The sequence below is a fragment of the Aspergillus saccharolyticus genome (assembly GCF_003184585.1).
Source record: "Aspergillus saccharolyticus JOP 1030-1 unplaced genomic scaffold BP01scaffold_41, whole genome shotgun sequence".
NCBI classification, from domain to species: domain Eukaryota; kingdom Fungi; phylum Ascomycota; class Eurotiomycetes; order Eurotiales; family Aspergillaceae; genus Aspergillus; species Aspergillus saccharolyticus.
The window spans coordinates 240,420-255,747 of record NW_020290651.1 but is presented as its reverse complement, the minus strand read 5'-3'; the positions used below and the strand labels follow the sequence as shown (position 1 = coordinate 255,747).

At 25.0% G+C, this 15,328-nt stretch overlaps 1 protein-coding gene across 1 annotated transcript; it reads left to right on the top strand.

The window, feature by feature from the left end:
- Nucleotides 1-2,103: 2,103 nt before the first annotated feature.
- On the top strand, nucleotides 2,104-4,065 carry BP01DRAFT_359982 (uncharacterized protein). The gene has a single exon (XM_025575805.1). The coding sequence runs from the start codon at nucleotides 2,479-2,481 to the stop codon at nucleotides 3,829-3,831; it is 1,353 nt and encodes a 450-aa protein (XP_025427873.1). The 5' UTR covers nucleotides 2,104-2,478; the 3' UTR covers nucleotides 3,832-4,065.
- The last annotated feature ends 11,263 nt before the right edge of the window (nucleotides 4,066-15,328 follow it).

Below are 15,328 nucleotides of genomic sequence, written 5' to 3'. Positions count from 1 at the left end.
TGGCAGGGCCGTTGGCAGGGCCGTTGGCAGGGCCGTTGGCAGGGCCGTTGGCAGGGCCGTTGGCAGGGCTGTTGCAGGGCTATTCCTCGCAGGCTTGCTCGCAGGGCCGTTGGCAGGGCTGTTGGCAAGGCTATTCCTCGCAAGCTTACTCGCAGGGCTGTTAGCAGGGCTATTAGTAGAGCTTTCCTCGCAGGTTTGCTCGCAGGGCTGTTAGCAAGGCTATTCCTCGCAGGCTTGCTCACAGGGCTATTCCTCGCAGGCTTACTCGCAGGGCCGTTGGCAGGGCTGTTAGCAGGGCTATTCCTCGCAGGCTTGCTCGCAGGGCTATTCGCAGGGCTATTCGCAGGGCTATTCGCAGGGCTATTCACAAGCTATTTGCAGGACCGTTCGCAGGGCTGTTAATAGGATGGTTGGCAGGGTGGTTGGCAGGGTGGTTGGCAGGGTGGTTGGCAGGGTGGTTGGCATGGTGGTTGGTAGGATAATTAGTAGAGTAGTTTATAGAATAGTTTATATATAAGTAGAGTATATGATTTAGGACTAAAAGTAGAATAGCTATGCTTATAGTATATATAGATAATTATAGGAGAAAAGTAGATCTATCTACTCTATAAAAAGAAGTTATAAATTAGATAAAAATTCAGTAAAATTCAGAAAATAATTATTAGAACTTGGTCTTATTTTTTCTATATAGAGATATATTTTAATTAAAGTATATTTTTCTTTTAAAGAAAAAGAATAAACTATTAGTATAGTATTTAATTCTAAAAAAAAAACATATTTTTTTAGAATAACTTTCCTAAACCAGGATAGAAAATTCTAAAAATAGATCTAAAAATCTAATAAATAGTTAGATTTTTAAGTTATTAAAAAGTTTCGAAAAATATTAAGAATTAATTAAGTTATTAATTTTTAAACTTCAAATGCCAAAAATTGATATTTTCGTATGGTATATAATATAAAGATTAGAATATTAATATAATAATATAGTTAGAAAAGTAAAATCATAGTAAAATCTTAAAAAATAAATAAAGATAGAATATAGAAAATATAATTAGGAATCTTGAGATATATAGATAATAAAATAGTTAGTAGATTCCCCAGTAATAATAGATATATATTTTAAAAGATGTTATAGACAACTAATTCTATAGTAGTAAAACATACTGGATTATCATAAAGCAAGACAAACTATTATATATTATAGATTAAGTCATTGTAACTAAAATGATTTTATCGAGATATTTCTGAAAGGAAGAATCTCAGAAAGGTGAGACAACCGAGAGATATCCACCCAAAGGCGGAAACATACGGCAGTATATCGACCATCGCAAAATCCACCACAATATACTTAGAGTAGAATAGAACTATCTATATAATCCTGGAAGAGATAAACATAACTCTTATAGTATCTAATACTTTAATATATAGGTTTAGATAATATTTGGAATATAGACTATGTAAATAATAGTCTATATTAGAAGATTATGATTAAATAGTAAAATAATATAATCAGTAATAATATAGATATGTATAGGGATTAGAATGTTAAGAATATTTGTAAGATAATAAATATTAAAAGATAGAAGAAGATTGAATATGGAGAATATAATTAGAAATCTCAAGATATATAGATAGTAAGGTAGTCGGTAGATTTCCTAGTAATAATAAATAAACATCTTAAAAGATATTATAGATAACCAATTCTATATTGGTGAAAGATACTGAATTACTATAAAATAAGGTATACTACTATATATTATGGTTTAATGATAAGGACTCAAGATGATCCATTATGATGATGTTGTTGATGATGAGATGGAAGATGGAAGTTGACCCCGTCGAAAGGATGCCCGAAGGCAGAAACTAAAGGCAGAATGCCGGCAAGGTCGAAACCACCACAAAGATAAATGCATAACTCGAAGCTAGTCCCAGAGCGACCATTCCACGTCCAGAAAGGGGCTGAGCCTGCTGAGATAATCCGGGTAGATCAACACGGTTCAAAGAAAGGCGGTAAGGTAGGTAAGAAGAAAGGCAGAATTCCGGACCACGGTGAGTTTTTAGCGGACCACGCTGCTGGCACCCATACTCACTCCATCCATCATAGTTACGAAGTCGCATTTGCACAATCATTCTAGTCCCATATTTTTGTTCATCCAGCAAACTCACCAAAAACACAGCAGCGAGCATGGACTGGGATCGCAATAGGAGGTTCGGTGGATTTATTTATCACATTCATCTATCAAGGCTGATGATGTTCTTAGGTTTGATGAACACCGCGGCGGCGAGAGCTATCGGCCTGCTGGCTCTAGAGGTTACAGTCGACGCAGTAGGTCGCCTCCTCGAGTCCGCTCTCCACGTTTCGTCGCAGATACATGGGTTCCCAGTAATCGCACATATGGACGTGCCCGTAGTCGGTCACCCGTTCCTACTAGGCGTCGTTCTTCACGGAGCCCTCCCTCATTCACTCGAGATATTGTAATGGGTCCTTATTTGCAGTCATCAAATCCACCAAGGCGCTTTTCACCCAGGCGGGAAGGCAGGAATCGCTCACCTCATCAGCCACTTTGGCGATCAAGATCTCCATATTCTGATAGCTCTCATCGGGAGATGACATGGAGCCGAGGCGCACTGAAAAGACTACGAGAAGCGTCGCCTCCCGGTCAAGACTTCAGACAGCCTCGTAGAGAACGTCCTCCTTTGCCTGCAGACAAGTATGCAAAATTTGAGCCCTCTGCTCGGGAAACCAATGGTCGCATGCCTCTACTGCACCGATCACGAAGCCCCTTACACCCAATACGCAGAGATCGAGCTTCAGACATTAGTGTATCTCAGAAGCGGCCATCGTCTGCCAAAGGTGATCTTTCTCCAGTACGAACGCATGCTTCTGGCTCAATACCAGACTCAAGGCCGTCATCTCCAGCTAACGAGAGACCCAACACCTTACCTCACCAAATCCGAGATCGGTCTCCATTGCATCGTGTACCTGCCCGATGCCAGCCTAGACATCTAGACTTTTCAAACCGTCGCGACGGCCGGTCAGGCTTGTCATCAGATAAGCTCAATCTCGATGAAGCCAGGTCAAGATTGCCAGACCCGGACCAAGCTGGCACCAATCCAGGGAACGCAAATAAAGATAAAACTGACCGACGTCCGTCCTCCGATGCTCAATTTGCTGAAAAATCGCACATCACCTCCTTTCACCCAGGTAATGTTCCAACGCAGCCGAAGGCTTACAGTACCTTGCAAACCCAAGTGCCACCATCAGGCCCATCACACGGCCTCAAGGCATTGCCTCAGCAGATTCGCGGTTCGAACATGTCTTTACTATCCGCTCCAACTCGGCCGCGTGGTGCTACCAGCTTCAAGGATAATTCTTGGATAGCATCGTCAATGCGCCGTGGGGGTGTGTCTATCGGGCTTCATGGACATCCCCCAACCGGGCCCCGTAATAGTATCACTCCTACAACACCAACCATGGATGGCAGTCGGAACGCGTCCGGCAGACAGAATAGTGTTACTGGGAATAACCAACTACGCCCACAGAATGGTCCCAATCACTTAATGGGGCTACGAGCGATCATTCCTGGAGGCAAGCCTTTTACCTCCGGCCTCAGTGTCTCTCTTGAAAAACGACTCTCTCAGTTAGAATCGGACAAAGATAGGCTTGTCGAACAGGCAAGTGATAATCAAAGATTAAATCGTCTCAGTGCTCGCGACTGGGGCAGGCTAGACAGGGAAAGCTCCATTTGCGCCCTGAAGAGCGAATTGGCAGACGGACACCTACAACGAATTAGTGATAACGAAAGTATGCACCTTGGCACGACATTCTGAGGTGGGTTATTCGAGGCTCTATTTTCGTCATCTGTGACTATGGTCTATTGTTAGAGGGTCATTGCCTTAGATGCACTGTAGCTTGCAGTTTTCTCGGCTGAATTCCTGCCTATCACTGTGACCGCTCTTGAACATGTCTCGTTTCACAATCCAATATCTCATGGTTCCACCCTCTATTGATTCTGAAAATATTATTATTAACGAATTTAATTGTAAGGACTCTTTATTATTTATAATATATAGTAGTATATCTAGTTGATCTGGAATCTAATATACATTACTAAGATCTATACTAGTTAAATTGTTATATTCTTAATTCTCTATATTATCTTCTATCTTATTATTTATTAGATTATTTATATCAACTTTCTAGTATTTCTATCTACTAATAATAAGTCTTTTATATTCTAGTATTTTATCTACTACTTCTATCTTTTTTATTATTATTATAGCTTATTTATTATTCTGAATTCTTCTTTTAGTTTACTCATTAATCATCTAATCTATATACTATCTTACGTTTATTAGATTACTATTATATCTTATATAAATACTATCTATTCTCTAGATTCTAGACTATTCAATTATTACTTTATTCTTAAATTTCTATTTTATGTTTTATTATACTTAAATATTTTTATCCTAATTACTTTATAATAATCCTAATATCTATATATTAGAACTAGAATATTAAGTTATTTAATTCTATATATATTAAGAAAATTCTCTATATCTATATTTAGATACTAATATTAATACTTTAAAAAGCTTATTATCTTATTTCTATATGTTATATCCTTAAAAGATATAATTATATTTCTAGATATAGAATATTAATAAAAGTATCTATTATAAAGATATATATTTTTTTTGTATCTATTAATTCTATTACTACTTGTATAGTATATTATAAATAATTAAGTATTTTATATTGCTAGTATCTACTATTACTCTATATCAAGTCTATTCATCTACTTACTTATATCTAATTATAGTTATCTATTTAAAATTATTATCTAAGAGTATATTTTATATTTCTATATCTAAACATTGATCTATACTAACTATTATTTCTATTAATTCTTCTAGTACTTCTATTACTTCTATATTAAGTAGAATTACTAGATCTCCTATGCTAGAAGATATTTAGATTATTTATTAGAATAAGTTATTTGTAATTTTATCATTTCTATATCATAAATATCTTAATAACATATATTAATTAGTATTAATTCTTAAGAATTATATTATCATTTTTATTTTTTAGTCTAGATATTTGGTATATCTATATTTATCTATTGTCTTTTATTACTTTATTATTAGATATCTTTCTAAATCTTAGTAAATTATAGTTATTATTATTTAAATATAGACTATGATCTAAAGATATTGATATCTATTATTATATCTGTTTTCTCTATATCTAGCTTATTATAAGATATTAAGCTTATAAATATAAATATTTTATAATATATCTCAGAATATCTTTATATTACTAGATCTTTTATTATAAAGTATAAGAAGTCTTATTATATCAATACTTCTAATATATTAGTTTATAAAGTATCCAACTTAGATTATAATAGTAATACTTTTGATATTAAAAGAAGTAATACTAGTAGTAGTTATTCTAGTTCGATTCTAGAGAATATTATAGATATTCTAGATACTTCTAGTAATGATAATAATATTTCTATAGATAATAGAATTAATTCAGCTCCTATAATATTAGAAAGAATACTTACTACTATTCTTAATTATCTTAATAAGATTAATTCTTCTATAGATAAGATATTTAAAAGATAAAAGAAGAGAGAAAGAAAAAAGATTATTTTATTCTAGAAGAATTAAGAGTAATTCTTTGAATCTTAATTCTAATCAAAATAGTTTATTACATTACTTATTTTATTCTTATTTAGATTATATACTATCTATATATTCTAATTAAGCTTTCTTATATTACTTTAAATATCTCTTTAAGTATTATTCTATTTATTCTACTTAAAATACCAGTATATTTAAGATAATCTATATTAAGAATCATAAATCAGAGAAGATTAAATTTTGTATTCTAATGTAAATTATAAGAAAGCTATAGAATAGCGAAGAAAAAAGATATACTATAAGAATATAAATATATTTATCAATAGAATAAAGAGTATAATCTAGTCCCAAGAAGAATCTATGGTTAAATCTAATCTATAAGTATATATATAATACTATCTTATAGTAATATATATCTAGTTTTACTAACTATAATAAATATCTTATAGTCTAACTGTTTTTCAAGATAATTGATTTACTAGGTTTAAGAATTATTTTTAATCTAATATATATACTATTATATCTAAGCTAAGTATATTATTCTATAATATACTCAATATTTAAGTAAAATATTATATGGAATAATTTGTATAAGAGACTATTTAATATTTCTATACTATATATATAAGTAATCTCTTTGATTTATTAATATATATATAGAACTATCTAGACTCTTATCTTCATATATAACTAATTTATTTAACTTAGTATACTATAATAGATAAAGACCTTAATTAACTAGATAAGGAGTAATATAATTAGAAAGTCCTAGTATATACTTTTTAGAATAAAAATAAATATAATGACATATTTTATAATTAAGACTTTATAATAATTAAAATTCTTATAATTAGGAATAAGAATAAGAATATTATAATACCTAGAAAATTTATAAATAATTTTACAACTAATAAAAGATATAACTTTAGAAAAATATAGAAATTCTAGAACTATATTCAGAATTAATAAAACTAGAGATAATATTATCTATAATAGAACTAGTTAAACTTGTAGAACTAGTAGTAGTAGTCTAGATCTTATATCTTATAAAGAGTCTATTCTAGTATATTATCTATTAGACTATAATAAATCTATCTTAAGATAATTAACTATAAGATAACTAATAATTATAGAATTATAATAAGTAAAGTAATAACTAAAGAGAAAGACAATAGTAATTTTATAATACTATACTATAATTCTACTAAAGATAGAATAATATCTAATGGTAAGATTACTTTATGGATATATATATTATCAATATTAATATTATTAATCCATTCTTATCTACACAAAAGATATAATATTTAAGAGAAATATTCTTAAAATACTTAGTATACTATAAATTTCTATATTAACTATTCTTCTAATATTAAGAAATATAAGTATAATTAGCTAGATAATAAGAAATACTATAACAATTATAATAACTATAATAATAAATATATAAATAATATATATATTGTATATACTAATAATAATAATATTTTATCTAACTCTTTATAGATTACTAAGAATAAATTTTCTATTTAGTATTATAACTACTATATATTCTTTCTATCTAAGAATTATTTATATATCTCATAATCGATAAAAGTAGACTATTTACATTAGTTTCTAAGAAGTATCTATTAGTAGTTACTATATTTAATATTATTAAATTTAAATATAACTAAATTAAAGCTATAGACTAGTTATTATATATATAATATACTATATCTACTATAGTCAATCTTAATACAATTAAGAAATATATATTTATCTATCTTAATACTAGGTATTCAACTACTATTATAAATATAGATCCGACTAGATTATTAGATATAGCACATATTATATTATAGTATTTTTTAATATCTCTAATATTTCTAAAAAATATTGAATAATAGAGTATACTATATTTAAGATATATATTTAAGATAACTATATAAAGATTTTCTAGTATACTTATATAGTTATCTATTATATACCACTATAATTATTAGAATCTATATAACTAAGAGTCTCTATCTAAATCTATTAATAGATATAAAGACCATATAATAAGAAGAAATTATTCTAGATTATGAATAAAAAACTATATTTATTTATATTTATTATAATTTTAGCTTTTCTATTTAAACTTAAGTTAAATCTAATTATATTAATATCTCTATATATATAAAGTATAATATTATATTATCTTCCTATTTCTATATTTTAGTATCTATTTATATTAATATAAATCTTACTAATATTAATTATATCTTTTTATCTAAAGATAATACTAGTATATCTATTTATACATAGATAATCAATATTTCTTTCTTATTTATTAAAGTAGTTAATAAAATATTTACTTTAATTATAATTAATTACTATATTTAAGAAGTCTTAGTATATACTACTAATCTATCTTCTAAGAGTAAGAGTATATCTAAGATAGATATATCTAAGTATCTATTCTAGCTAATTTATATATATATTTCTAATATAAAGATTGATATACTTGAACTATTTTATAGAATAACTATCTATAGAGATAATTATACTACTTATTATCTTAAATCTATTTTTATATCTTATAACATTTAAACAAAATCTAATATCTCTAATAGTGGTATAGCTAATATTCCTAAAGATATATAAATATAGATATCTCTTAAAAAGATTAAAAAACACATATTTTGAATTTATATATATAAAGTTTGTGAAGAAGATTAAAAGGTAATAGATACTATATTTAATTCTCTCTATACTACTAGGAAGATGGTATTATATATTAAAATATATATATCTTTATTTTATTTAGTATTTATTATTTAATATATAATTCGTAGTTAGATAAAAGATTAAGTGGTAGTTAATCTATATAGTATTAATAAGAAAACTAAATTAGATTAATATTCTATTTCTCTTTAGAAAAAGATTCTTAAAATACTTCTTAGTAAATATTTTATTACTATTATTAATATTATTTTTAATTTTGATTCATAATAAAATACTTATAAGTATTAAGTTTATCTAGTAATAGTTATTTATTATAAATAAGAATTCTTCTATATATATATTATAGATTTTATTAATTTAGTCTTCTATGTCTAGTATTAAATAAATCTAAATCTAACTAAATTTTATAGATTTTATTATATATATATTAAAGATATTATTAATATATCTATTACTTTAAAACAGTATTTTAGGTATCTTATTATGCTTAGTTCTTTAGAATAATAAAATCTAAAACTAGAATTAATTAAAGCTTTTATTGATTTTCGAATTATAATACTTTTAGAATAAAGAGTTGGTACTCTCAATCAAGGTACTCTAGATAAAAAGCTGTAACTATTAAAAGATTATTATTCTTTAAAACTCTTACTAAATAAGACTACTTTTTTAGATTAATAAATTAGCTTTATTATTATATCTCTTAATATTTCTAGAAGATATTTATTTTATAAGAGTAATACATACTACTTCTAAAGAATTATTCTAATAGAAGAAAATTAAGTATTTATAATACTATGGTATAAATCTACTGATTCTAATAAGTTCATATGTTAAAATTTTGAAAAATAGCTATATATTAACCTTAATATATATTACAATATTTGTAGAGTTATAGTCTACTATATCAATGAAGATAAATCTAGATATAAGAATCTGATTAAGTTATCTATAAGAATAAAAAACCGCGCCAGCTACACCAAACAGCACGCCACCATTGAATTATCAATTAGGAAGAGTAGAAGATTATATATAAATCTATTCTCTATTGATCTATTGCTTTTTAATAGGGTTTCCAACTCTTATAATTGTATAGCAGCTTAATATTATCTAAAACACCCTCTAGAAAGCCAATATGGCCTTAAATCAGAGCTAACTACTATTATCTGAATTTATATATATATAATAGCTATCAATAATACTCTTAAGTAACTTAAAGAAGAATAGAAAAAGATAAATAATAATCTACTAAAGTTAGTCTTTCTTCTACTAATTAAAAATCTTATTAATTTTACTAGTTGGATTATAGAGATACTCTTAGTAGATATTATCTATAAAGATTTGTAAGAGATTAAAAGTATTTTTTAAATATAAATAAATTAATAGTTATAAATTACTAAAACTATAAATATTCTTAGTAGTAAGTCTACAGCTACTAGTTCTATAAGAATACTAAAAATATACTTATATATTAATATTATCTATATAATTACTACTGCTATCTCTAGATTATATATAAGTAACTAGCTTACTAAAATTTAAATTAATATAATTAATACTATAGACAAGTTAATTAGCTTAAGTAGTCTACTAGTATAGCTAGTACTTACTAAGAATCTTATTATTTATATATATAAGACTATAGACTCTATAATTAATCTATTATAATATAGTAATAGAATTCTAATAGACTATATTAATAAAAGTATTATTAATATAAAGAATAAGATAATTATCTAACGTAATCCACAACCGAGCTGGCCGCACAAGCGAGCCGGCTTCCGCGCCCAGCAAAATATACTTCTATAAAAAGATGAAGCTATTATAGTCCTCTATATTAATAAATAATATATTTAATTCGTGTTTTGACATATTAGATATCTTGTTCTTTTATATTCAACTATACTATACTTACTACAGTAAGGTAGTATCTGGTAGCAAGATTATTCTTCACTTATAGTTAATTCTATAGGCTAACTTCTACTAGTCTAATTAGTCTTACTAGTCTAATTAAATATATTTCTCACCTCTTTAATAGTAAGGCTGTTAAGATTAGCTATTTAATAATAAGATCTCTTCTTCTTATTATTCTATCTTTCTAATCTAGTTTGCAGATTATTAACTTTCTGCTTAAGTAAAGTAGTTCAGTTAAAGATAATTTTATATCTTTTAATAATATAAGATAATACTATTTTTATCAATAATAATAGACTAATTATATATTTACAGAGAAGTCTTTTAATTATACTTTTATATCTCTTTAATTATCTTATATTCTTAGGTGTTTTTAGTACTATTAATATAGTAGAGATACTATTAGTTAGAGTAGACTTATAGAACTATATAATTAGTTTACTAAGAATCTTATTTAGCTAGAATAGAACTAATTCTAAAGCTCTAAAGATATTATATAGAGTTAATTCTTTAAAGATAAGAGAATATGCTTCTAGATATATATCTAAGAAATTAATCTTATCTATATAGTAAATATTCTAGTAGATTAGCTGTTCTACTAAGCTATTATATAGTTATTTTAACAGTATAAAGTAAGTAATATTAAGTAGTTGACAATGATATAAAGAATATAGAGATATATAGATAGAAATAATACTACTTTAGTTATATATATTATTAAATTCTAGAGTTAGATAAGAGTTATATCTATTAAGAATTAAGAGAATATATTATTTAATTTAATAATTCTTTATAGAAGAAATAAAGTATTCTTAAAGTTAATATAAACTAAACTTATTAGAAGTCTAACTATTTAGTAATAAGTTAATATACTAGTCAGCTGAAATAAGGCCTTAGAACTATATCTTAATATAGACTTTACTCTTAAAAATTAAGTATAGTCTTAATACTATATATACTAATAGTATTAATATACTTAATTAAGATTACTTAGTTTTAATTTCCTAACTAAATAAGAGATAGCTTATCTATATAATCAAATCTTATAATTATATAGACTATAGCTACTATTCTTATTATAAAGTTAGTTTTATTAAAATTCTAGATATCTTTATTAAAAATACTATATTTTTTTATAGCTTTAAATAAATTAAACTACTTATTTAAGAACTTAGAATCTTTATATTTAGTATACTAAATATTATATCTTTAAGAGAAATAACTTTTTAAAGCTAATATATACTTAATAAAGTTATTTACCCAGTTCTTACTTACTAAGACTATAGAATCTGAGTTATATTTTTAAAGAAGAATAGTAGCTATATTCTGAATATATAACAGCTAAAAGAATACTTAGAAAAGAAAAGAAGATTAGAGTGGCTAACGGCCAGGTCAGGTCAGGTTAATTGGAAATTTTATACCTGACCGCCAGGTTAAAATCAGGTTAAGGAAATCTTTATGCCTAACTATAGTATAGTTAAAAAACTTGATAATTATTAGATTCTATATTATAAACCTAAATCTATATAAAGCAAGATAGATAACTATTATTATATTCTAGTAGTATATATAAGTAGATTAATTCTTTCTATAATATTTACTAAAATATTTCTACTAGTAATATATCTATTGATTTAATAATTTATGGGTATAAAGACTACTATACTATTATAATAATAAATTTTTAATATAAAATAATAGCTGTTAGAATGTTATGGTTCAATGGTGATAATTCAGAATTCATTTTGATGATGTGGTTGATGATGACGGAAAATAGAAGACGGAAGACGACTCTATTGAAATAATGCCCGAAGACGGATATAGAAGACAGAATTCGGCATAACCAAAACCACTACAGATGCCCGTGTTTTAAGACAGGCATCGTCGCTGTCTAAATATATAATAATAATAGTAGATATCTTAAGATATATTAAAATAATCTAGAAAGAGCTAATATACTCTTTATATTTATAAATTAATTTATTAGTAGTGATATTATTATCTCTAACTACTTATTATATTTAGATCTACTAATTAATAAATCAAATAATACATTACTAGTATATAATATTAGTCATAAAGTACTACATACTTATTAAGAATTATAGTAACTTTCTATTAGTCTAACTAGTCTAGAAAGTAATTATCTATAATATAAGTTAGAAGAATATTAACTATAAGAATCTTTATATAAAATAAAAATAGATTTAAGTTATAAAACTAAGATTATAGAATAAATCTTCTATATATCTAGTAGCTCTAATTGTTATATATACTTTCTAACTACTTTAAGAATCTTAAATAGTCTAATATACTACTAGATTAGCTTAATCTTGATATCTTTAATAGCTGGGATAATATATCTCTAATGTAAATATAGATATATATAGTTGTTAGATATAAATAGTATAGATTAGCACTTTATATTATATATCTTTTTTATTCTTATAGCTATAAACTTAAGGACTTCTTTAGTATTAAATTAGAATCTAAAATCCTAATTAGTATAGATATTAATATATCTAGCTGTCTTATATAGTTAACTAGAGTATCTTCTAGTCTAAGTATTCTTCTTATCTTTTATAGAAATAATAACTTCAATCCTTAGATAAGATAGATAGTTTAGCAACAGCTTAATTAGATAGATCAGTATGATCGTCAAGTATATATTAGCCTGATCGTCTTTAGATGGATTAAAGAACTGGTTGTTATGATGTTCAGATAGATGTATATATACATAGTTTAGGATATCTTTGATTAAGTACTAGAGCTAATAAAGATTTATACTAAATATAAGATAATAAGATATTTAGTAGTAGTACTACAAGATCTATTGATAATAGATATAATAGATATAATAGCTTTAAGCCAGAACTTCTACTAGATAGTTATATATCTTATTATTATCTTAATAGTCTAGATTATATACTCTAATTGATTATCTATTTATAGATATATACTAGTAGAATAGAATTTATAAATATTAAGATATAAGAATATATCTTTCTAGAAGAATGATATAAATCAAGTATCTTAATCAGAAATGATAATAATAGAAACTTTCTAATTATAATTTTAGAGATATTATATAACAGATACTTTTTAATTATTTACTTCTATCTTTAAATATTCTAAAATTATTCTAATCTCTTTAATAAACTTATTAACTATTATAAGTATCTTATAATACTATCCTTAGTAGAAAGAGTAGTAATAAAGTCTATTATTATAGTATAAAAAGATTTAGATATATAAATAATCAATTATAAAACACTATATAGTTTATACTTCTATATATAGTTCTTATTATATTATAGATATTAGTAGATATAGTTATAGAAAGGTTTAGTAGCTTTATAGATAATAAGTCTATAAGGTTCTTCTAAATATTTCTAAAAGTCTTAATAATAATATTTATTATAGATAATATAGAAAATTTCTAGAATAAGAAAATATAGAAGATAGATCTAGGATTTATTATATTTAGATATTTTGCTATTATTATTCTTAATAGTAATATATTTAATTATATATAGTAATCTATCTTTTATAAAATATAAAATATTAGTATTTAGATTAGACAGTAGAATATTAATAATCTTAGATACTCTAGTAATCATCTTATAGTCTTGATATATCTAACTTTTAAATTATTTATCAGCTTGAATAGTATATACAGAGTATTTATAGTTAGAGAAGAATATGTTAATTAGAATGTCCTTAGGATTATAACTAGATAGAGATATATATTAAATATCGTTTCTAGATAGAGATTAAGATATTCTACTATAACTATATTAAATATTATCTAGTTTAAAAGAGTAACTATACTAGAATAATTAGTATAGATAATAGTAAATAGCTTAGTGGTTTAAATTATATATCTAAACTTTCTAAGTATCTAAAAAAAATAGAATATTTTTAACTTAGTAGACTAGTAGTTCTTCTTAGCTAGAATTAAGATATAACTTAAAAATAGAATAGAATAAATATATACTCTAGAAGATAGCTTAGCAAGCTCTTTATATATATAGCTATTTTTGATAAAGTAGAATATTATAGTCTATCTATTTCTTTATATATCTAGATCAAGATATACTTACCTAGTAGATATAAAATAAACTAGTTTATAAATATTACTAAAATTATTTTATAAGATATAAAATACTTAAAGTTTATCTTTAGTAGACTTAAGAATTAGAGTTTTGTTTATATAATATTAATAGAATTAGTCTATCTATTTATATATATAAATGAGAATATCTTTAGTATTAACTAGATATAAAGTAATTAAGTCTTGTAATTGTATAACAGTTATATCTTATTTATATATCAATAAATATAATATCCTAGCTAACTAGTTATTCTAAGATAGTACTTAAATTAAGTAAGATTTACTAGAAAGATTAATTTCTTAATAATGATAACTCTATTCTTAGAAGATAAATTAAGAATATCAACTTACTATTTAAGAAGTATAACTAGAAAAAAACTAATATATATCTTTCTTAACTTGAGTTTAATCTTTAGATATTATAGAGATTAGAAGATAAAAGATAGATATTCTATATATTTCTTAAATATAAACCAGTAATAATAATATTATATATATATATATAGGTAAGAGTATAAAACTCTCTAAAATATAAATTTATCTATCTTCAGATAAAAGAAATACCATTAATAAATCCTATTGAAATAATATAGAATATCTTTTAATCTCTATATATTATAACTACTAAATACTTTTAATAATCTAAGAAAACTAACTATTAATAGAAGAAGTAAATAGTAATAATAATAATAATATATTAGTATTCTTAAACTATATAAAGTATATCTTCTTATATTGAAACTAGATATAAATCTACTTTAGTATTATAGTTAGTAGTCTAAAGATCAATAATAAAGTAATCTTTAGCTTTACTTTTTAAGTATTTATAAATAATAAAGATAGAATAAGTAGTAGATATATAATTTTTAGTAAATAATATCTTATCTACTTTATAAAGTAGAGTAAATATAGTATCTATTATAAGTATAGTTATACTTA